This window comes from Podarcis filfolensis (genome assembly GCF_964270895.1).
Source record: "Podarcis filfolensis genome assembly, chromosome: 10".
NCBI classification, from domain to species: domain Eukaryota; kingdom Metazoa; phylum Chordata; class Lepidosauria; order Squamata; family Lacertidae; genus Podarcis; species Podarcis filfolensis.
Genome location: NC_139612.1, coordinates 40,644,052 through 40,666,720, shown reverse-complemented (window position 1 = coordinate 40,666,720; position 22,669 = coordinate 40,644,052). Strand labels below are relative to the sequence as shown.

At 40.2% G+C, this 22,669-nt stretch overlaps 1 protein-coding gene across 2 annotated transcripts in view; it reads right to left on the bottom strand.

The window, feature by feature from the left end:
• The window catches only part of CFAP54 (cilia and flagella associated protein 54), a 115,319-nt gene extending 92,951 nt beyond the window's left edge, over positions 1-22,368 (bottom strand). For both annotated transcript variants that reach the window (XM_083573386.1, XM_083573387.1), the window contains exons 1-13: positions 22,080-22,368; positions 18,310-18,415; positions 14,931-15,077; positions 10,161-10,332; positions 9,387-9,445; positions 7,402-7,545; positions 6,420-6,533; positions 6,226-6,327; positions 5,174-5,372; positions 4,087-4,173; positions 2,492-2,604; positions 2,233-2,401; positions 561-646 (exon numbers count right to left, since the gene is read on the bottom strand). In XM_083573386.1, the coding sequence (XP_083429512.1) occupies positions 561-646; positions 2,233-2,401; positions 2,492-2,604; positions 4,087-4,173; positions 5,174-5,372; positions 6,226-6,327; positions 6,420-6,533; positions 7,402-7,545; positions 9,387-9,445; positions 10,161-10,332; positions 14,931-15,077; positions 18,310-18,415; positions 22,080-22,285 (1,704 nt within the window). In that variant the 5' untranslated portion in view covers positions 22,286-22,368. The remainder of the gene's footprint in view (positions 1-560; positions 647-2,232; positions 2,402-2,491; positions 2,605-4,086; positions 4,174-5,173; positions 5,373-6,225; positions 6,328-6,419; positions 6,534-7,401; positions 7,546-9,386; positions 9,446-10,160; positions 10,333-14,930; positions 15,078-18,309; positions 18,416-22,079) is intronic.
• Positions 22,369-22,669: the final 301 nt, after the last annotated feature.

Genomic DNA, 22,669 nt, shown 5'->3' with positions numbered 1-22,669 from the left:
ATTCACACAGGATTATAATTGGTGCTTACCTGCTTAAGGAGATTATGAGAAGAGATCATAAAGGAAAAAAGAAAAATATACGAACAAGATGAGATGTGGAAACAGCAAGATAAGACTGGATAGAATTACGAACATTATTTGGACAGATTTGTGGATATTAACGCAGCTGCAAGAAGATGATCGGAATCCCCCCTCGGAACTTGAAATATGGGTCCCCCCAACAAAAATTTAAAATTCGGCTTTGTAATTCGGAATTTATGTGATGTGATCTGATTTGATTTGATTGGTCGGTTAATAAAAATGATTTTTTTTAAAAAAGAGATCATCAGTAAATCCAGTTAAGCATGCCAAGGATCGAACTGCTTGCAAAGCACATGTTCTACTACAGCCCTTTCCTGTGTTATATTTCTGCTTAGTTGTTATGAAACTAAAAATATTGTTGTAGCTTTCTAAATCTGACATCCATTGTCTTTTATAAAAAATAAAAAATATTTTGCACAAGAAATTAATTTAACACACCAATTTCATGTAGTTCATACTTAACCTCAGTTTTACTATACCTTTTCAGGTGTATTGATGCAGGAATAAAGAGTTCTTGCCAATGTAAAAATTTCATCAGTAGTCTTTCCCGCTGGTACTCTTCCATCTACCATTGCAATTTATTTTGAAAAGAAAATTAAAAGCAGTCAATTCCGTAAAAATATATTTAAATCCAAATTCTCAGTTGAAGCAAATGCAGGAAATTACATGAAATACAAATGAAGCTGTTATACACTGTTATACAGAATTTCTCTCTGTACATGCTCAATTATCTGGAAAATTTAAAGTTTAAGTTTAAAGTTTTGTCATTTAATAATGAGAAGTGCAGTAGAAAAAAGAAAATCAACAGGAAAAGAGTATTTCATCCAAGATCCCAAACATTTACCTACTCTAAAAAGCTATCTCAAAATCTTGGTCAGGCTTTTTTATTTGTATGGAAAAGGAAGTAACAAATATCTCCAATTCGTGGGACCAACAAATGAACTGCTTAAGATGTAAGGAGCAAAACAGATTTAAAGGTGATATGGGATGTGAGTAAAGCAGTAATGTGGGAGTTTTTTAATACAGCAAAGCGCATACCAAAGAGAGATAAGAGAGCAGAAAAAACAGGAAATTTTACAAGAAGTAAAAAGAGAAAGAATTAATAAATTTCCCTCAAAAAGAGATAGTGCAACAGGATATCAAGATGTTGCAAACGCAGTATTCAATGATAATAAACCAGGAAATAGAGTGGAAAATTAAATATTTAAAACAGAAACAATTTGAACAAGCTAACAAGCCAGGGAAATATTAGCTTGGCAAATAAAGAAGAAACAAGAACAAACCTGCATTAATAGAATAAATGTAGGAGGTAGAGTAGTGGAAAATCCAAAATAAGAGATCAATTTGTGACTTTTTATACAGAACTATATCGAGCCAAACAAGCTAATTTAGAAGAAATTGATAAATATTTAGAAGACAGAACTACCGTACCTAAGACACCAAAAGATAAAATGTCATTTCTGAATAGACCTGTCAAAATGATGGAATTACAGCAAGCAATTTTACAGACAACGTTAGGAAAGGCACCTGGACCTTTCAGCGATATATTATAAAAAACTACAAAATTACCTAATACAACCTTTGAAAAGATATTATGAATAAAACTTTGAATACAGGAGAGCTACCAGAATCCTGGAAGAGTGCATACATAACTTTGATTCATAAGCAAGATAGAGATCCAGAGCTGGCTAAGAACTATCAACTTATTTTGTTGTTGAATAACAATTATAAACTGTTTGCAGACATATCAGCTAATGGGTTGAAAACTATATTAAAAGAGGAAATCCATCAGGATCAGCCCATATTTTTGTCAGGAAGAAAAATGAACTGAAACATAACTGATGTAATAAAATATTTAGAAGAAAGAAATGAAAAACAAGCAGCTTTAATGTTTTTAGGTGCCGAGAAAGCATTTGACAGTGTCAAATTTCCCTAAGTTTTAAAGTCCTTTCTCTTCCCATTATACTCAATGGTACACCAGTACAAATATTTAACAGTTAATAATGCTAGTCACATTTTGGGAGGTACAGTGAATCATGTTTTATTACCAATATTTAGAAAAATATATAGGATGACTTTCACTTTCTCCTTATCCTGTATTATAGCTTCTTGGTGTAATTATTAACTGAGCAGCTACTAACTGTGACACACCTTGAAATGTGATGGATTTTCTTCCTGTACGAAAAGTACTTGATTCTCTGATAACACCTCCATGCACACACAAGCCGTGTCTTGGTTTTCTTGCGGATATAAGAGGCTGCATTACTAGAAGTATTTTGAGTTCTGATTCTGCTTTCTTCCATTTGGGGGCATTTTGACTCTATAAATATATGGAGAAATGAGAGATCTTGCTTGGCCTATGATTTCTAAGCACAACAAACTACTTTTAACACTGAGAAACTGAATTTACCTGAAGAAAGGAAAAAAACACTATAGCTGCGTGATCAAAGCTATCCCACTCCTCATAGCTGAAAGCCATCTTAAGAAATCTCAAGGCAGCATATGCAGAAATACCACTCTTCCCTATAACAGTAACACAAAAGGTGTAAGACTCCCACAATACTCACAAACAGAAAGGAGAACACTAAATTTATTTATTTACTGATTTAACTACTTCTGCAAGTATGGGACCAATATGATTCCTTTGAATTCCTTTGCAATAGACCAATAGCTTTCTATGAAGACCTTGTCTGATTCAAACTTCTACTCAAAAAGGTGGCTGTGAAGAAAGGTTTCCATTTAAATCTCCCTAGCCCTTTAAGGGTCAAATTATTTACATAAAAGACATATGTCTCTCTGTTTTTAAAACACAAAGCAACACAAAATACACACTGAAAATGCAAGGGTTCAAACTGTAGAAGCCCTGCCCCCATTTCTCCACCCACCATCACATGGGCTCCTCTCAGATTTTTCCCATTTAGCACAAATTTGTGATTTGGGCTTTTGCACTCAGAAGTATTTACATGATTAGGAACCTTGCTACGTGAGGGGCCTTCTAAGTGTCCCTAGTACTAAGAGAGTGTGGCTGAACAGCTTGAACCCACTCTGCCCATGAGGGAAGCAAATCTTCCCTTGATATGAGATCCACTCAGCTCACTTTGTTACCACAAGCCTTTTGGTTGTCATTTAAGAATTTTTCTAGCATGCAGTAGGCCGTTCCCATAATGTGCATCACTTGTCACAGGCACAAACTCCAGATGGCTGACAATGCTTATGCTGATCTGCTCTCTGGACACATGATCTAATGTAGCAAGAAATTTAAGGGTAGGATTCAACTAATCAGTCTTGCCAGTGGAAGTCAGTGCAAGGGCTCCCCGCTAGTACAATGGGGTCCTCCTCCAAAATTGGGTCGACAGGAGGGGGTAGGAGAACCCCCAGAACAATATAGGGGGAAGGAGGAGATCATTCCATCAGACAAGCTAAAAAAATTGCACTGACAGAACAATTGCCATAGCACTATGTTGAATTCCTCTCTAAGTGTCCTGCAAAGTGGTAATGTTAACTGGCTTTCCACCTCAAAGGGGTGTGAATGCAGGTAAACAAAAAAGCCTGTTGTAGAAAATAGAACAATAGTCAGATTACCATTGGCAAATAATATCATTTTAACACATCCTATCCCCAAACCATCAAAGATACAATCCTAACTCCCTGATACTCATATCTCAGTTTGGCTAGGTTACTATGATGTTCAAGTCCTTCTCCGCTGTCCTTAGCCAGCAAATAGGAGCACCACTGGTGTGGGGTCTCCACCACAGTGGAGGTCGCAAGATCTGCCATGACAAGCAGGAGGTTACCAGCAGCAGCCATAGAAAATCCTGAAAGATGGTGTTTCAGAGTGCAGTCTACAGGATCCCAAACCCCACAAATCCCCTGGTTCTGACATAGCGAAAAAAGGACCTTCTGCAGCCCAGGCCAGCAGGAACTGCCAGGACTTAAAATGTGGTCTAAGATCTGCCACTTGGTATTGCTCTGTCAGCGTTACAAGAATAAAAACCATTAATTTACCTGCTAAGATCTGTTCCATAAGTGTTGATGTTCCAGTTATAACCATAGAAACAGGGATTAAGCTGCTTCGGGCAGCTACGCCACCACCTGCAATAAAACTATCTTGTTACCCTTCATGTACTATTTTACAAGATGTTTTAATTATCATATAATTTTGAAATACATTTACTGTACATGTAAGTTTCCTAAAAGAGCAACCTCCCATAACATCTCAATATCTTTTGGTAATAAGAAGGCATGCTCAAATTGCTTATTACCTCCTTGAATAGTTATATAAGAATGGTCTCTACTACAGGGATAGCCAAAGAAGTACCCTCCAGATGTTGAACTAAAACTCCCATCATCCTTGGCCACTGTCCATACTGGCTTAACACTGATAAGAATTGTCCAAGAATATCCGGAGGGCACCACACTAGCTATCCCAACTCTACTGAATTCACTAGTTTTTCTTCATTTAAAATACTATTTCTTTCCCACCTGCTATCAGATTAGATCTCTCCCCACCAACCACCACCATCATCACAGCTGTTGGGGGTTATTGGATCTCAGAAAATACATCAAGAGAACAGTCATAGTTTAACATCATGCTGAAAGCTGAAGTCCAAAGAAAGCAAGAAAATAAAAGTTCAAAATGTTAAAGTCTCCAATAGGAGAATAATTAAAATTAGATTGATTTTAGGAAAGTTCTAATCCAAATATCCATCTCTCGGTTCACGTTCTTGCTTACTGTGGATTTTGGTAGCCCTACATATATACATGTGATTTCTCCACTGCCTCGCATATGGCTCAGTTTCTTGTGTTCATACTCCCACAGCTTTGAAAAAACTATTACTGTGTCTTATTTTTCTTCCACTCCGATACTAGTTTAAAGCAGAGCACTCTTCAGTCCTAGCACAGTTTGAATTTTAAGAAACAAACATTTTACTTTCTGATATAATGAGTAGAATTTCCACATGTTGACAATGATACTTAGATATATTTAGAAGTTTAACAATTACTTCCAATTTTTGAAAAGTAATAAAAGAATTACATTTGGTTTTCCTTGTTATAATTAGCCAATTTTCTACAGTTAATTTCATCCACTTACCATCAAGAATATCCACGCCTGCAAAAAACAACTCTGAAATGACATCACGAATTTCCATTTCATCAGGAATAGGAGGGCTAGGGATCAGTGTCCGCCTATTTCTATCAAACAAAGCTTCCAAGATGCCAAAAAAGATAGATGAATTACAATCAAATATCTCCATCATCAGCCGTTCTGAGACTGTTCGAGGCCAAGGAAGCTAAATGAAACAAAAATAATCAAGGATCAGATATTTAAAATAGCTATCGTATGTAAACATATACATAAAACCATGCTGGAGAGCTTTAAGTTAGACTGTGCACGGATAGGTAAAAAAACAGTTTGAAGTGTGACTTAGCTGGAATTAAGGAAAGCTCTGTTTGTTTGTGTCATATTTAAATTATAAAAATTAAATCTTTATGAAGCAGATTTTTTTTAAAGACATTTTAGCGAAGTGTGTCCATATTTCATGGACTGGCTGGATGCAGAGGAGCACCTGCCAGGGAACCGCCAGGGGAAGAAGGCTCCAAGCCAGTAGATTGATAGTGGGATGACAATGAAGAGGTGGTGTCAGCAGAATAGATGTCAGGGTTTAGTGAATAGTTGATTTTCGGGGCTTCAAATGTACACAGGTCTCTTTATGCACTGACAATCAGCCGGTTGTTGGTGCTTGCAGAGGGCCATTTTGCCCTTTGAAGCACCTACAGCTAGTAGTAAGGGTTTCAAAGTACCTTGCAAAGGCTGTGTGGGCATTGCTGATCAGCAGGTGCAAGGCAGGTGAATGCCTGGTGAGCCAAATGGAGAAGCCTAGTGAGTTTAATTAAGCCCACGGCGGGAGTTCACTGCACTCACATTAAGGATCTCTGTTCTTCAAGAAGAGGGTGGCCCAGGAAGGTTGGTCCAATCAAGCGATATAAAAGGTCTCAGTTGAATTCTGAATCTTGTTGATACAAATTGACTCCCTGGAGCTATCCAAGGTACTGCAACTCAAATCTGACCATACCTGCTACCTGCCTGGCTAAGTTACCCTCATGGGGTCCAGATCAGGACAGGGTGAAATGGCTAATACATACATGTTGTATATCTTTCATATTATTTTTCACTCTTGGACGAAAAAGCCCCTTTGGTCGTCTTCTGGGTTCAAATGCTGATCTTTTGAAGATCATGGCTGCCATCTGACCCCAAAGAGGAGAGAAAAAAAGCATAAATTATTATGTTACATGTTCCACTTCCTTAAATACTATAAATCCCTATAAAATATGAATACCTTCACAGTTGCTTCTTTGAATTTTCTCTTTGTTTCTGTGCTTAATGCTGGTGAACTCATATTTTCCATTTGCTTTAGTTCATCTATTTTAACCAAACCACGACGTGCAAATATCTGAAGCACAATAATATATATATGTAAACTGGAGTGACTATTATTTTCCTGTTAATAAAGGCAGGTGTGGGAATAGGAAGAAATGGCAATACTGTGTCCCCCATCTTGAACTAGAACTCCACTGACTGCTAGCATTCAGAATTCCAATGCCCATCCTAGAGTCACATTCCAGTTAAGATAGAGAAGAAATCTGGGAAGCTTCATGTGGATCAGGAACAACCAACAACGGCAGTGCTTGGGATCCAGATAACCATTCTAGGTTTAGCTGCCCAAAATTCTGGATTCAGATTACTAAGAAAGTAAGTAGGCAGAGCAAAACACATTATGGAGAATGTTGGAGACAGAATAGGCAGAAAGACTGAACAGAGTAGGCTAGAGCTAAATCAGATAGACAGACTAAAGAAGAAGTACTTGGATTGCAGGGTCAAAGGTATCAGCTGGTCTACAACAGAAATAAGTTTTATGCTGCAGGGATAAAATGTTCCTGTATGGCAGTCGTAACTATACAGATAAGGACCAGTATGTTGGTCACTTATTTAAATCAAAACTAACAGTATTAACAGTGCAAAAGGCTGAGAAAAGGGGGAAAGTAAACTAAAAATTATAGAGGTAACCTGTCTATTTTATCCAAGCATAAGTCATTTGGAAAATTGCTAGGTTGTGCTCCCATCAAATCAAGATCAATGATCCCAACATCATATACTTATGGACTGTTTTGACTAAATTTGTATTTCTGTTCAGACAAGGAACACAAAACAAAGACAGCACCCTTTATGCACACTTTAATATAGTCTCCCAAGAGCAGCTTGTTTTTACACAAATCCAATATATTTTTAATTATATTTAAAATATGAAGGAAAATCACTACCTCTCCATTTATGCCAAAATAGCAATCATAATAACACTGGCAAACAGCAGCATACAGTGTTGCTCTCCATGGCAAATAGTGTACAGCTAAAAGGGGAACCGATGATTCCATACATACACAGGCCCATAATAAATATTCAAGCACCTATTGAAAGAGAAACTGATTATAAATTAAGCCATTAATGGGTGACATCCAGTGTTAGTTATATTCAAAGTAGATCCACTGAAGTCAACGTAATCTAAGCCAATTTATTTCAGTGGGTGTGTTCTGAATATGACTAACCCTGAATATCACTGATTAGTATAAAATATTGCAGGGGTTGACAAATTTTGAAAGGTAACTACTATACTTCTTTTACCTCTTTCAGTTCAAGACTTTAGTGTGTCATAACTGATTAACATTGTGAGTAGGTGAGCTAGTAAAAATAATAACTTTTGCAGACTTATGTGCAAAACTGACTCCCCCCACCACACACACATCTACCTTTCTTGCTTACTTTTTCTGGAGTGTACAACTGAGATGAACAAAACTTTGAAAGTCACATGATGATCTTATTGTAAAAAAAATAGCCACTGGGTGGCACTAAAGTTCAGTTTAAGGACAACTGAAAAATCTTCCTTATAATCAATCAGTATGTAATTTTCATATTGCAGATTTCAGAATGAAATCTATCTATCTATTTTCACTCTCACACTGTTTTGAAATCAAATAACATATTCATAATAAATCTGCCTGGTTAAATAAATAAAAGTATTCCCATTTTCATGCAAGTAAAATGTATAAAAATCAATACTAAGGGGTTTTTACTCAAACAGTACAAGACCACATTTTAAAGTGTAGTACTGTATTTACAGAGCGGCGGCGGCAGCAGCAGCACAGCCCTTGAGTATTCATCTAAGATTCTTTAGAAAACAAATTTTGTGTCATTAGTTAAGTTTGTTCAATATATGTACATCTTGCCTTTCTGTCTTGTTTCTGAGATACCCAAGGCAGCTAACACCACGGAAAAACCAAACACTATCACATGAGATAATAAACAGAAAAGCAAAAAAAACAAAAGCATGGCAAACAAAACAACTTTTAAAAGGCAACAAGTTAACAATTCACAAGATGGTCATGGCAAAAGTCTACTGCCAATTCTTCATTCAGTGTCTAAATGCTGTAAAGAGGGGCCAGACAAAATATTCCGATAATCTAGGTGGACAGCTAGATTGATACAGAAAAAGACAGTAATTACCCTGGGGTCCCAAATCATTTAGAGCAGCCTCTATTTGGCCCTTGGGGTTCTCCCAAGGTTTTGTCCTCCACCTAGGCCACACCATATTTTCCAAAGCCACACCCCTCAATGGCTCTGCCACCTACCCTCTTTTCTGGCTGGAATGTATTCTTAAACAATGTTAATGCCTTTTGCTCATCTGGAGGGAGAAGTGTGCATGTGTAGGAACCTCTGGACTTTGCATGGCTGGTATATAGTCTACTGTACAAACATTAGGAATTGCTCCACCCACTTTTTGCCTCTGGCCTTGACTGCTACCAGCCTGTGGCCCCAGAAGACTGCTCAGAGAGTAATGCAACCTTTGGGCTAGAAAAAGTTCCCCACCTCTAATATACAGCATGAAAACTAACAACTAACACTCTGAACTGAGCCTATAAGTTAGGTGCCAGTGAAACTGGTACGTACTCTAGTTGTGAAGGTATGCTGAAATTCTATGGGCAATGTCTATTGAAATCTCAAAAGCCAAAACCACTGAACGAACAATATCAGATTTAACGTTGCCAGTTTTCTATACTTTATTTATTCATTCATTCATTTAAGCTAAGAACATCCTTTAAAACACACACACACACACACACACAATCCTCACAAGGCAAACACAAGCTAAAATGTTACCAAAAACATGCAGAACAGTAACAATCCGAAAAATTAATATATCTTGACAGACACAGGAAAAGAGACAAATACTTCCAAATTTATCTTGCCATACCTTAGAAGATTGACCTATGGTCATTAAATGCCTACAAATGGTATACATGTGGATTGTACCTGCAAGGACAAGTAAATTATTTTAAAAACATATATAGCAATGTGTGCATCTGTGTGCATGCTTATATATATTATGCTGAGCTTGTGGACTATCCTTACTCTCACCTCAACTTCGCTTTTCTTTATTCAACTTATTCAATATATATTCAATATATTCAACTTATTCAATATAAATTGTAAGCTACATGTATATATGTATAAAACCTGCACAGTGAATACAGTAAATGGACATAAAAAATAACACCTATAGGTTGTATTGGCAAAGCTTATCTAGCAGAAAAAAATTCATACTAAATGGTTTCTAACTTCTTTGAAACTTACTTATGAAACCTTGTCAACCATTTCATGACTCTAATAATCTCAAAAATTTATTTCCTAAACTTTGGGAACTGAATTCCCTTATATGAAAACAATGCCCTGTGATATATTTTACAGTATATTATATATTATATTTTACATGCTTACAATTTTTTTATTTTAAAAAACTATAGTGCTCTGTCAGTACTTATCCATCTACATTAAAGCTATCAGCACTCAACTGCCTGAATAATAAATAATTTGCTTCACAGTGAAAATTCAACCCAAAATGTAAACAGAAACGTCAAAACTGAAATTCCCCATGAATTTTATATTAGGGAGGAAGCTCTAAAATTAAACACTCTTTTAATCTTGACAGCTCTCCAACAGCATTTAGAAAGTAAAATTTGTGACGTACCATTGTAGACAAGCCAACACAAACGTTCATGTGGCAAAGTCATCTGCATGATCAGTTGCAATATGGACAAGAGTCTGAAACATGTCTTCACAGATTCCTGATTCAGGAGGTCCTCATCATTATCACACACCAATTTGTAAATGCAGATATTCCTCACTTGCAAAACATGGAACTAAAATGAATAATCAGAGATTGAAATGACGTAATTCTTCAAATCAAAATGTGAATTTAGCACCCCACCCCATAACTCACCCTTCAGCCACTCAGCCAGAGGACATATTTCCCCAGCTCTTTCACAACTGTGCCACTCAGCACATTCACTCCTAGGTCTTGTATGAAATTCCCACCACTGTCTACCCCGTGCTTCATTGGCCCCTTCTTCACTAGCTTGTTTCCTTTGTTCCTTTTTCATCCAATCGCTGCCTTTTAGCTAATTAACTACTTTCTACCATAGCACTTAGGGACGCGGGTGGCGCCTAGGAATTGCCGATCAGAAGGTCGGCGGTTCAAATCCCTGCGACGGGGTGAGCGCCCGTTGCTCGGTCCTTGCTCCTGCCAACCTAGCAATTCGAAAGCACATCAAAGTGCAAGTAGATAAATAGGTACCGCTCCAGCGGGAAGGTAAACGGCATTTCCGTGCGCTGCTCTGGTTCGCCATAAGCAGCTTGGTCATGCTGGCAACATAACCCGGAAGCTGTCTGCGGACAAACACCGGCTCCCTCGGCCAATAAAGCAAATGAGTGCCGCAATCCCAGAGTCAGTCACGACTGGACCTAATGGTCAGGGGTCCCTTTACCTTTACCATAGCACTTAATTTAAGCAATGGCTTCATGGCACAGTACTTAAATTTAAACAAGGACTCAATGAAACATCCTCAGAACTTCAGTCTCTAGGACAGTGTTTTTCCACAGCCAAACCAACATTCCACTTCCAGCACAGCAACTGTTCTGATAAGGTCCTTGCTTGTTTGTTTTCATGCATTTGCTACTCATTTGGTGTGAGGGCTTCACACTTCTTGCCTGAAGCTGGTGCCTCTGAAGTGCAGCAGACACCAAAAGTGATCCATTTTCAGCACCCGTTAAAAACTTATTTATTCACTCAGGCCTTTGGCGGCCATGCATACTAATTTTTGTACTTGGAACTGTTTGAGAATTTGTCTGTATCATGTTTTATTTATTCTTATCTTATTTCATCTATTAAAGGTATTTTAGATGGTTGTAAATTGCCTTAACATTCTTTGAATAAAAGGCAGTTTATAAATGATTCAAAGAAGATAAAGATATATATTTCTGTCAATATAAAGTTATTCTTCTAGCCAAAGGCCATGACAAACCCACAGCAACAGTAGCAGTAAAAAAATACAGATCATATACATCCATGATATGAGTCAATATCCATGATATATGAGAGAGGTTACCAGAGACACCAACAAACTCAAATCCAGCTTGATTCATATTAAACCTCCAAATCATCACAACATTCTATAGAAATGTTATTGAACTACTTTTTCATGGGTTTGTTTGTTTGTTTGTTTGTTAAAGCCAATGCTTATGGGGCCACTCTGTGTGTTACGAAGCTATTAGTGTCACTTAAAAGAAACTAGACCATTTCAGCTAGAGTGTACCTGCCTGCTTGTGTGAACAAACTTTTCAGAAAGTGGTCTCTTGGGTGTCTATATAAGGAGCAGGCCAACAGATAATGAGTAGTGTCATCCACCTGAGGTGACCACAAATATAAAAATTGCCTGCACAGGGGACCTTGCTGCAGCAGTCATCCAAAACTGCAGTGGGAATCATTTGGAAACAGCTCAGTAAAGGTATTTGGTCAAATGGCTAGTTCTAAAATACTGTTGTCGAGTGGTAAAATTGCTGTTTCTAATTAGCTGCATGTCCCTTCTGGAGTCTATCCATAAGTGCCAATCCCTTAGATGACACTTATTCACGGTCAAAGCAGAGCTCAGTCCTGGAAAATAATAATAGTCTAAAACATCTTGACAATCTGTTTTCCAAAGTTGGTTATAATCCAATTCTATATAGCACAGAGCAAGAAAATATTCAATAGGCATAGTAGCAATTTTAAAAATATACTTTAACTGGGTGTAGTATTGTTAAATATGCTTTAACTGAGTGTTGGCCACCCACATTCTGTACGAAGAAGAACCATGTGTTTCAAAGTTTTTTAATAATACTAATAATAACTGCAACAGCAATAATCACCTTCACTCAATGACAAAACGTTGTTGTTAGAGAGTGTTCAGAAAAGATGTTGTCAAACTGGAGTAGTGGACCTTTTTGGCCCGGAAGGCCAGATCCTTATCCCCCTCACCGCCCCCCACTTGGAAAGATGAATGGGGCAACATTATTATGACATCAGCTGATTGACAACCTGCTGGCTATCAGGTGCTTGAGAAATGCTGTGCAACAGGACTTTTGGGGCACTCCAAATTGTCAATGCCTACAATGCCCTGCCTTTATGATTTCAGGAGTAGAGCAAGTGGGTGTGGCTTGCCCAAAATAGCCTTGCAGGTCACATAGGGAGGCTCAGCAAGCTAGATCAGGCCCATGGACCAGAGGTTTCCTATCTGTTTTAAAAGTCTAAAAACTCAGGGAATTTCTCAGTACTGAAAATGCTAAGACACTTTTAGGATACTAAAAATGTTCCTTTCATCTAATAAAAAGAAGTGATGCACAGAAACAATCTGTATTGGGCTTCAATTTACCATAAAGGCAAACAGTGTTTATTGTAATTTCCTAAACTAGGATATTTGGTTACCAAGAGAGTACAAAATATCTTCCACCTGAAATCAGAGAACATCATGTTGGAGCACTTTAGACCTACATTTTAGAGCAGGGGGAAAAACTTGGGTTCATGTATCACATTATTCTACAGCAAACAGCTGGTTTCCAGTTATGAAGCTTCAAAGTGAAATCCTTAGTATCTGCTTTTACAACAGGAAGAATAAATAATATCCTAGGAGAGCTTAGATCCCAAATGTTTTTCAAAAACATTGGCAAACTCTTTTAACATATTTATTAGATGAAATCATAAAATGCCCAGAGGACTAAGAATATGAATAATCAGTTGTTTTTTAAAAGATGGTTATGCCGATCCTACAACGTATATGCTTGCTAATTTCATTAACATAGTTGCAAATGTAAGATCTGTCTCAATTCAGTAGACACTTTGCCCACAGCACACAGTCAGAATGTATGAAATGTATTTTTCATACATGCAAGTTTGTATAAGATTCTCCTATGAATGAGCAAAAACACCCCGACTAAAAAACTGTATTTCTCACACACAGGGTGATGTTGGATGCCACAGATTAAGAGACAGAGGTATCATTTGAGGGAGTATAAAGGTAAAGGGACCCCTGACTATTAGGTCCAGTCGTGACTGACTCTGGGGTTGCGGCGCTCATCTTGCTTTATTGGCCGAGGCAGCTGGCATACAGCTTCCGGGTCATGTGGGCAGCATGACTAAGCCACTTCTGGCGAACCAGAGCAGCGCACGGAAACACCATTTACCTTCCCGCCGGAGCAGTACCTATTTATCTACTTGCACTTTGACGAGCTTTTGAACTGCTAGGTTGGCAGGAGCAGGGACTGAGCGACGGGAGCTCACCCCGTGGAGGGGATTCGAACCGCCAACCTTCTGATCAGCAAGTCAATTGCCCTTCCATGATATAGCTGTATAGAGCTGGATACATACTATGCCCAAAGCTGAAGCAGCGTGCTTCTGAATACTAGTCACTAAGAAATACTAGCAGAAGAGGGCTAGAAGGGTTCTTCTGATGTTCTAATGGAAGAAGCTATGCATCTCCATTCATCTCTACATTACGGCATATAAACATTTGAAGCCATTACGCAATTACGAAGAAAATGGAAATGGTGGAGGAAATTAATGAAGATAGATTATCTGTCCCATGTCTGCAACAGAAAATGATCCAGTTAATGTGACTAGTATTCACTGTTGTTGCTTTCAGATAGCAAATGATATTTAATCACCTTTCCCCCTGTATTTGAACTGAAATGAATAGGGTGGGGGAAAATAATGTCAACATAATTTACATAATTTATGTAATAATTGAATACCATATTTACTCAAATCTAATGCTCACCTTTTTTGGCCAAATTACGTTGTGAAAATTAAGGCATGCATTAGATTTGATGGCACATTTACATTTGCCAGCAAATACTTTTTATGGTTTCAAGATTCTGAAAATTTAAGTGTGCATTAGATTCGAAGGCGCATTAGATTCGATGGTGCAAAAGTTATACAAATTTGCCTTAACAGACAGTGAGATGAATAACATCATTTTTGGCAGGGGGGGAAACAGAACAGAAACAGTGCAGCATGTCATAAATACAGGACAAAATGGGAAATGATATCTTCTTACATCCCAACTGCACATCTAATTTCCCTACACATGACTTATAATGTGCCATTATATTCAATAACTGCAAATTAAAAGGGCAGTTTTAAAAAAACAAAACCTCTAAATGCTGCTTATTATTTTTTCCTACTCATAGCAATAAGCAAGCACCACAGGAAAAAAGTGTGCAAAAAATATATGCACAATTAGATGTAAGTAAAGTATGAATGTCTCTTTAAACACGATATGAGTTGTCATATGAGAAGTGCCCTTAAGACAGCGTGCTGCTGGAGGAAGAATGGGTGGCGTTTACTGAATGAAACCTTGCTAATGCCAAATTATTAAAATATTAAATAGTATCACATTTATTTTAAATCTTCATTGTATATACTTACTGTACGCGCAGCAGTTGGATCTCTAAGTCCCTTTGGGAAAAAATCAGACTTAAATTGATGCACGTCTGATCCAACTTTATTTAGATTTACACTACAGATTTCCTGAAGATATCGGCCATAGCACTGTGTAAGTGCCAGCTTATATTCCTGAAAAGCAAAAAAACACCTGATTACACAGACATAAAATGCATTCTTTTAATTTCCATAAAATTTTAAGTGACAAAACGTTAAGATTTTGGAACCCAGCTCCTATCAACCCTACACAGACAATGTTCAGGGATGATGGTAATTGTACTCCAATAACATCTGAAGGGTCACAAGTTGTCCATCCTTCTTATAATACATTTACAATGCAATCCTATATATGTCTACTCAGAAGTAAGTTGCATCAAATTCAACAGGACATACTCCCAGGTGAGTACTGTATAAGACTACAGCATGGTAGAGGTGGAGAGAAAGTCTAATCAGTCTTGTTGGTCAATATATCATGGAAAGTATATTGTTGTCATTTATTGTTTCTCTATTTTGTTTCTAATACTGAAACAAACAACAAAAACAATAGCAATTCAACCAAAGTTCAGCACTTTTAGGTAGTTTAGTTCAGTAAAATTTAAGCAAAAGTTAAATCCCTCCAGCTGTAACAACTGTCTTTATTCAACTGCTTAACTTGACTGTGCTCTTTCCAATATGTATGGCTATAACAATCAAGAAAACAGGATTTCCTTTATATCAAAGCATGGCATATATATATAAAAAAGAAAATTAGAAATATTCAATATCTGAACAATTATAGGTAACTGTGTGGTTTTTTAAGGCTTTGGTAGAAAAAATACGTAACAGTCATGTTAGTGATTCTTAATTTTATTTGCATTTCAGAAGAAAATGTGTTATAAGCTAGAGACCAAGATCTCTTCATCTACCTCTACAATGCAACCACTTCCTGAGCAAATGGAAACCTACACAGAGCATTGTTTCAAAAAAAGGAAGCAAGAACTATAAAACTGAGACTGCAGGTCTCATTTAGGTGCTTGAGTTAAATAAGACACACAAGCTAGGGAAAGGGCATGGCATTCTTTAAGAAGCAAAAACAGATCTTAGATTTCATTGTATAACTCTTATTAATCTGTCAAAAAATGGCAGTTAATTGATAATATATTGTATTATATACAATTATAATATATTGTAATTATATGCTAGGCTAATGTTTTGTTCCCGTATCAAAAGTAAAAATGCCAGCAACTGAATCATCACCACCATCAATTTGTACAGCATGAGTTTCTTGATAAATCTCCCTCAACATGTGGAATAAGACTAACTGCAAGTGAGGTTAATTCAAGTAATGTGATCAGACACACACAATCCTTCTAACAGAATTCTTTGGGGGGAGGTGAGAGTCTTCTCACTCTACAGAATAATAATAATAATAATAATAAATTTTATTTATATCCCGCCCTCCCCAGCCGAAGCCAGGCTCAGGGCGGCTAACAACATTCAAATAATCAAACAATCAAATAAAACAACATTCTAAAAATATTTCACTATAAAAATTAATTAAAATCAAGTTGATGGCAACCATTAAGCAAAACTCTGTGCAGGTTACCAGAGGAGGGAGTCAGGCTGTGCCCTGACCAAAGGCCTGGTGGAACAACTCTGTCTTGCAGGCCCTGCGGAAAGATGTCAGGTCCCGCAGGGCCCTAGTCTCTTGTGACAGAGCGTTCCACCAGATTGGAGCCGCAGCCGAGAAGGCCCTGGCTCTAGTTGAGGCCAGCCTAACCTCTCTGAGGCCTGGGACCTTCAGGATGTTTTTATTTGCAGACCGTAGGTTTCTTTGTGGGGCATACCAGGAGAGGCGGTCCCGTAGGTACGAGGGTCCTAGGCCGTATAGGGCTTTAAAGGTTAAAACCAGTACCTTAAACCTGATCCTGTACTCCACCGGGAGCCAGTGCAGCTGATATAGCACCGGATGAATGTGGTCTCGCAGCGAAGACCCCATAAGGAGTCTCGCCGCGGCATTCTGCACCCGCTGGAGTTTCTGGGTCAGTCTCAAGGGCAGCCCCACGTAGAGCGAGTTACAATAATCCAGTCTGGAGGTGACCGTCGCATGGATCACAGTGGCTAGGTCAGGGCGAGAGAGATAAGGGGCCAACTGCTTAGCTTGGCGGAGATGAAAAAATGCCGCCTTTGTTATAGCTGTAATCTGCGCCTCCATAGAGAGGGAGGTATCGAAGATTACACCCAAACTCTTAACGGACGGTGCTGGCACTAACTGCACCCCCGCAAGAGATGGGAGTTGCCCCCTCAGTCCCATATCGTCCCGTCCCAGCCAGAGGACCTCTGTCTTCGAAGGATTTAACTTCAACCGGCTCCCACGTAACCATCCAGCCACAGCTTCCAGGCATCTGGTCAGTGTGTCTGGGGCCGAGAAGTGTTTATACCTTCAGTTAAAGATTACTATATTTCCTTTTCCAGTTTCATATACCTTTAACAGAGTGCCTACCCATGCAGGTGAAAGTAAAGAGTGACTGGGAACACAATTGAAGGCATCTCACTAAATCTTGTCATGAGCTGGGGGGATGGATTTATTTATTTATTTATTTATTTATTTATGAATGAATGAATGAATGAATGAATTTATATACCGCCCTATACCTGGAGGTCTCAGGGCAGTTCACAGAACAAAATCAAAATATAAAACTACAAAATAAATACTCAAAATAAAAGCAACCCAATAACACCCCCCCCAAAAAAAAACAACCTCACATTTTAAAAGGGCATAGGATGTCAATCAAATCAACCAAAGGCCTGGTTATGGGGTTAACAGTCTACTTTTGATGTACAGTAATGGCCACAAATAGGCTGAAATTTACCTGAGATGAAGAAATTTTTTTTTTTTTAGTTTATATAGGATTGCACAGTCAGCTATCTTGGGTTGGTATTATGTATTCAAATGGCTTTCAACAACAAGAAGTCTTGTGGTACCTTAAAAACAAATGACACTTGATGCTAAATTCATCACCCGCAATTGCATTAAGCTTTTTAAGACATCAAACAGTAGGCACCGAAAGTTCCTATTAGATTAGGACCATGGCACATCAGAAGGAGGGCTACCCATTTGCTAACACAATTTTTTCTCAAGACTCCCTGTATACCATGGTCTGAGCCAGTTAATACACATATGCCCACTGTTTAATGTTTTAAAAATATTCTTTTAACTGAACATGACAAATTTAGCATCACGTCTAGTTTGCTAAAAAGACATGAGCTATCATGGGCAGATTGCACTTTACCAAACGCATGATGTATATTCTCAGATGGAAGAACACAAATGCGGATATAGGAGAGAAATTGCTATAAATAATTCACATAAGGCATTACTTACCTTCATTTCCACAAGCTCATCACCAACTTTCACAAGTTTTTCATTGTAATACCAATCTGGGAATCGAGGCTTGTAGTTGTTCCAAATATTAAACAAAGTAGTTGCTCTAAACAAAAATAATCACTGAAAGTTATGGACTGATTATTATTTGGTTGTTTAAATAAAGGCAGGAAACACACTGGCAGAAATACATACATACATAATGTTACTTGTATGCCACCTTTCCACAGTTCAAACCATGCTCAAGGCAACTTAAAAAGGTAAAGGTACCCCTGCCCGTACGGGCCAGTCTTGCCAGACTCTAGGGTTGTGCGCTCATCTCACTCTATAGGCCGGGAGCCAGCGCTGTCTGCAGACACTTCCGGGTCACGTGGCCAGTGTGACAAGCTGCATCTGGCGAGCCAGCGCAGCACACGGAACGCCGTTTACCTTCCCGCTATAAAGCGGTACCTATTTATCTACTTGCACCCGAGGGTGCTTTCGAACTGCTAGGTTGGCAGGCGCTGGGACTGAGCGACGGGAGCGCACCCCGCCGCGGGGATTCAAACCGCCGACCTTTCGATCGGCAAGTCCTAGGCGCTGAGGCTTTAACCCACAGCACCACCCGCGTCTTCAAGGCAACTTACAACATGAAAAAATACATAACTACAACTTAACAAAGGTAGCCATGAATAATAAATAAAACATCAAATAATACACAACAAAACTGAATGATTTCCATATAAATAAATCACAAGCTCAAAAATAAAGATACAAAAAACTCAACAGCAACTGCAACAACCCCCCTCCCACACACACACACAACGAAAGAACCCAAACACGCCCCCCAGCCCAAGAGTTTTAACCCAACCCAACAGATAGCAGCCTCAGCTTTTGTAGCTGGCGTCAGTCAGGGCCCTGCCCTTCCAGGCCAGGTCAGAAAAGGGACACAAGGCAGGGAACAGGTCTTCCAGGAATCACAGTCCCTATCTTAACATTATACCTGAAACAGGGATGACACAGCCAAATAACTGTCACCAAGCCAGGCACAAGCCACTACTATGGTTTGTTTGGAGCAAAATAAACCATGATCTCTGGTTCAGACATGATGCTAAGTCAAGGATTGGGGTTGTGTCTGTTAGGATATTTCCGTTCCACCTTAAAAAGGGAGCAGGTTGTTGTGTCACAGCCTGCGTATTTCTTGTTCACAGGATGTTTCTGTTTTGTATATAGCTGTTGTTCTCTCTCTGTGCCTGGATACGCAGGCAGGCAGTCATGTTTTTCTTTGTTCTGACCAACGCTGAATAAAGTTGTAAATAATGCTCTCCTGAGTGGATCTTTCGTTGTGCGAACTCTGCTGAAAGGGTGTGCACAAGTGCTGGAATGTGGCAAGCTATTTCTGAGCCTTGTGTCGCTAATTGACTGATACTGTTCTATGGGAGTGCATAGTTACGGTATGGAATTTGCTACCAAAAGATATAGCGATCGCCAGCAACTGAGACAGCTTTAAAAAGGTAATCAGACAAATTCAAATATGAGGCAATCAAAAGTTACAAGCCATGATTATATTACCTCCTATATCTGAGACAGTATAATAATATAATAATTTATTATTTATACCCCACCCATCTGGCTGGGTTTCCCCAGCCACTCTGGGCGGCTTCCAGCAGAATATTAAAATACAATGATTCATCAAATATTAAAAGCTTCCCTAAACAGGGCTACCTTCAGATGTCTTCTAAAAGTCTGATAGTTGTTTATTTCTTTGACATCTGATGGGAGGGCATTCCATAGGGCAGACGCCACTAGTGAGAAGGCCCTCTGCCTGGTTCCCTGTAACTTTGCTACTCGCAGCGAGGGAACCATCAGAAGGCCCTCAGCACTGGACCTCAGTGTCCGGGCAGAACGATGGGGGTGGAGACACTCCTTCAGGTATAATGGGCCGAGGCTGTTTAGGGCTTTAAAGGGCACTTTGAATTGTGCCCGGAAACGTACTGGGAGCCAATTCCGGGCACTCTGAATTGTGCCGGAAACGTACTGGGAGCCAATGTAGGTCTTTCAAGACCGGTGTTATATGGTCTCGGCGGCCACTCACAGTCACCAGTCTAGCTGCCGCATACTGGATTAGTTGTAATTTCACATTGCAGTAGTCCAAGCGGGAGATAACCAAAGCATGCACCACTCTGGCAAGACAGTCTACGGGCAGGTAGGGTCTCAGCTTGCATACCAGATGGAGCTGGTAGACAGCTGCCCTGGAAACAGAACTGACCTGCGCCTCCATGGACAGCTGTGAGTCCAAAATGAATCCCCGGCTGCGCACCTGGTCCTTCAGGGGCACAGTTACCCCATTCAGGACCAGGGAGTCCTCCACACCCACCCGCCCTCTGTCCCTCAGAAACAGTACTTCTGTCTTGTCAAGATTCAGCCTCAATCTGTTAGCCGCCATCCATCCTCCAACCGCCTCCAGATACTCACACAGGACCTTCACTGCCTTCACTGGTTCCGATTTAAAAGAGAGGTAGAGCTGGGTATGTCTCTGAAAACCAGTTTCTAGGGATCATAAGCAGGAAAGCACTATGGAGCTTATTTCCTGCTTGCGGGCTTCCCAAAGGTGTCAGGATGTCCGCTGTGAGAACAGAATGCTGGACTAGATAGGCGTTTGCCTGATCCAGCAGAGACCTTCTTACGTTCTTAATAGCTTTCTCCTTCCTATTATCCTCCTTGCATTAAAAAAAAAAACAAACATCTGGTAATTGTGCCTGTGCTCCCACTTTGCACCCCATGGTTCATATGGTGGGTGAAAGCCTGCTAGCACAACTAAGGGTCAAAGAACTGCAGCGAGAGGAAAGCATTATTTCTGCTTTTCCCTAGCACTTATTTTTTCTAATAGCTGTCAGAAAATGGCATGGCTGCACCTAGTCCTTTTTAGTGCAAGGATAGTACAATGCTAAAGGGGAAGAAGGATACGCAGTTGGATAATGGCTCCAAGTTTGGATCTAGAGTCTTTATAAAGAGGTGAACAGGCAGAGGGCCTTCTCGGTAGTGGTGCCCACCCTGCGGAACGCCCTCCCATCAGATGTCAAGGAAATAAACTACAGTGGTACCTCGGGTTACATACGCTTCAGGTTACAGACTCCCCTAACCCAGAAACAGTGCGTCAGATTAAGAACTTTGCTTCAGGATGAGAACAGAAATCGTGCTCCGGCGGTGCGGCAGCAGCAGGAGGCCCCATTAGCTAAAGTGGTGCTTCAGGTTAAGAACATTTTCAGGTTAAGAACGGACCTCCGGAACGAATTAAGTATGTAACCAGAGGTACCACTGTATCTGACTTTTAGAAGACATCTGAAGGCAGCCCTATTTAGGTTAGTTTTTAACGTTTGATGTTTTATTGTGTTCTTAATATTCTGTTGGGAGCTGCCCAAAGTGGCTGGGGAAACCCAGCCAGATGGGCGGGGTATACATAATAAATTGTTGTTGTTAGTGTTATAAAAATTAATTAAACTACAGGTGTCAGCTACAAGTGAGGCACCTGGATACTACACAGTGCCACCTTCATGGCGGTCACGAGGGCATGTGCCCAATGAGGGACAGAGTGCTTAACGTCTCAGAAGAGTCCAGGCTATCCCCCTGCAACTTCTGAGAACTTATATACTGTTATGTGCAAGCAGATCGTGAGATATTTTACAGCAAAAAAGGAAGCACGGAGGAGAAAGAGGGCGCAGGCGAAAGAGAGGGAGCGGGACGAGAGGCGCGCCCTTCCCTGCCAGCCCCGTCCCCGGCCTCCGCTTTACCCCAGCCTGTGCAGCTCCTGCTGCCTGGAGCCCGAGGCCCCCGAGGCCTTCGCTTCCCGCTGGCGCCGAAAGTAGCCCAGGCAAGCGCTCAGGTCCTTCTCGAAGCTGTCCACCACCGGGTTCCCCGGCTCCACGGGCCCGTAGAAAATGGCGGGCTTGGGGGGAGGCAGAGGCGGGGAGCGGGCTCGGGGCCTGGGGGCCTCCATGGCGGGCCGCCCGTCCTCCGCGACGTGCGCTTTCTTCCAGCCCCGAGAGGCTGCACGCTGGCGGTTGCTAGGAAACGGGGCAACAAGCGCAGGCGGAGCGGGGGAAGAGGAGGAGTTGCGCCAGGAGGAGTTGCGCCAGGAGGGGCTCGCGCTCCTTTTGTCTCCCCGTGAGCTCCTGCGCTTCTCTTCTTCCTCCTCCTCCTCCTCCTCATTGCCATACTTGTCTGTGGTGCGAGGGAAGCGCGGGTGGCCCGGTTCTTTGGGACCTTGTTTTTGTTTTGTTTTGCCTGGTTTGCAGAAGAGGACTTGGTTTTAGTAGATGGCGGGAAAACGCTCTGTCTAAAAATCAACGGTGCTGTCGGAAGGAGCGCTTAGCCCTCGACA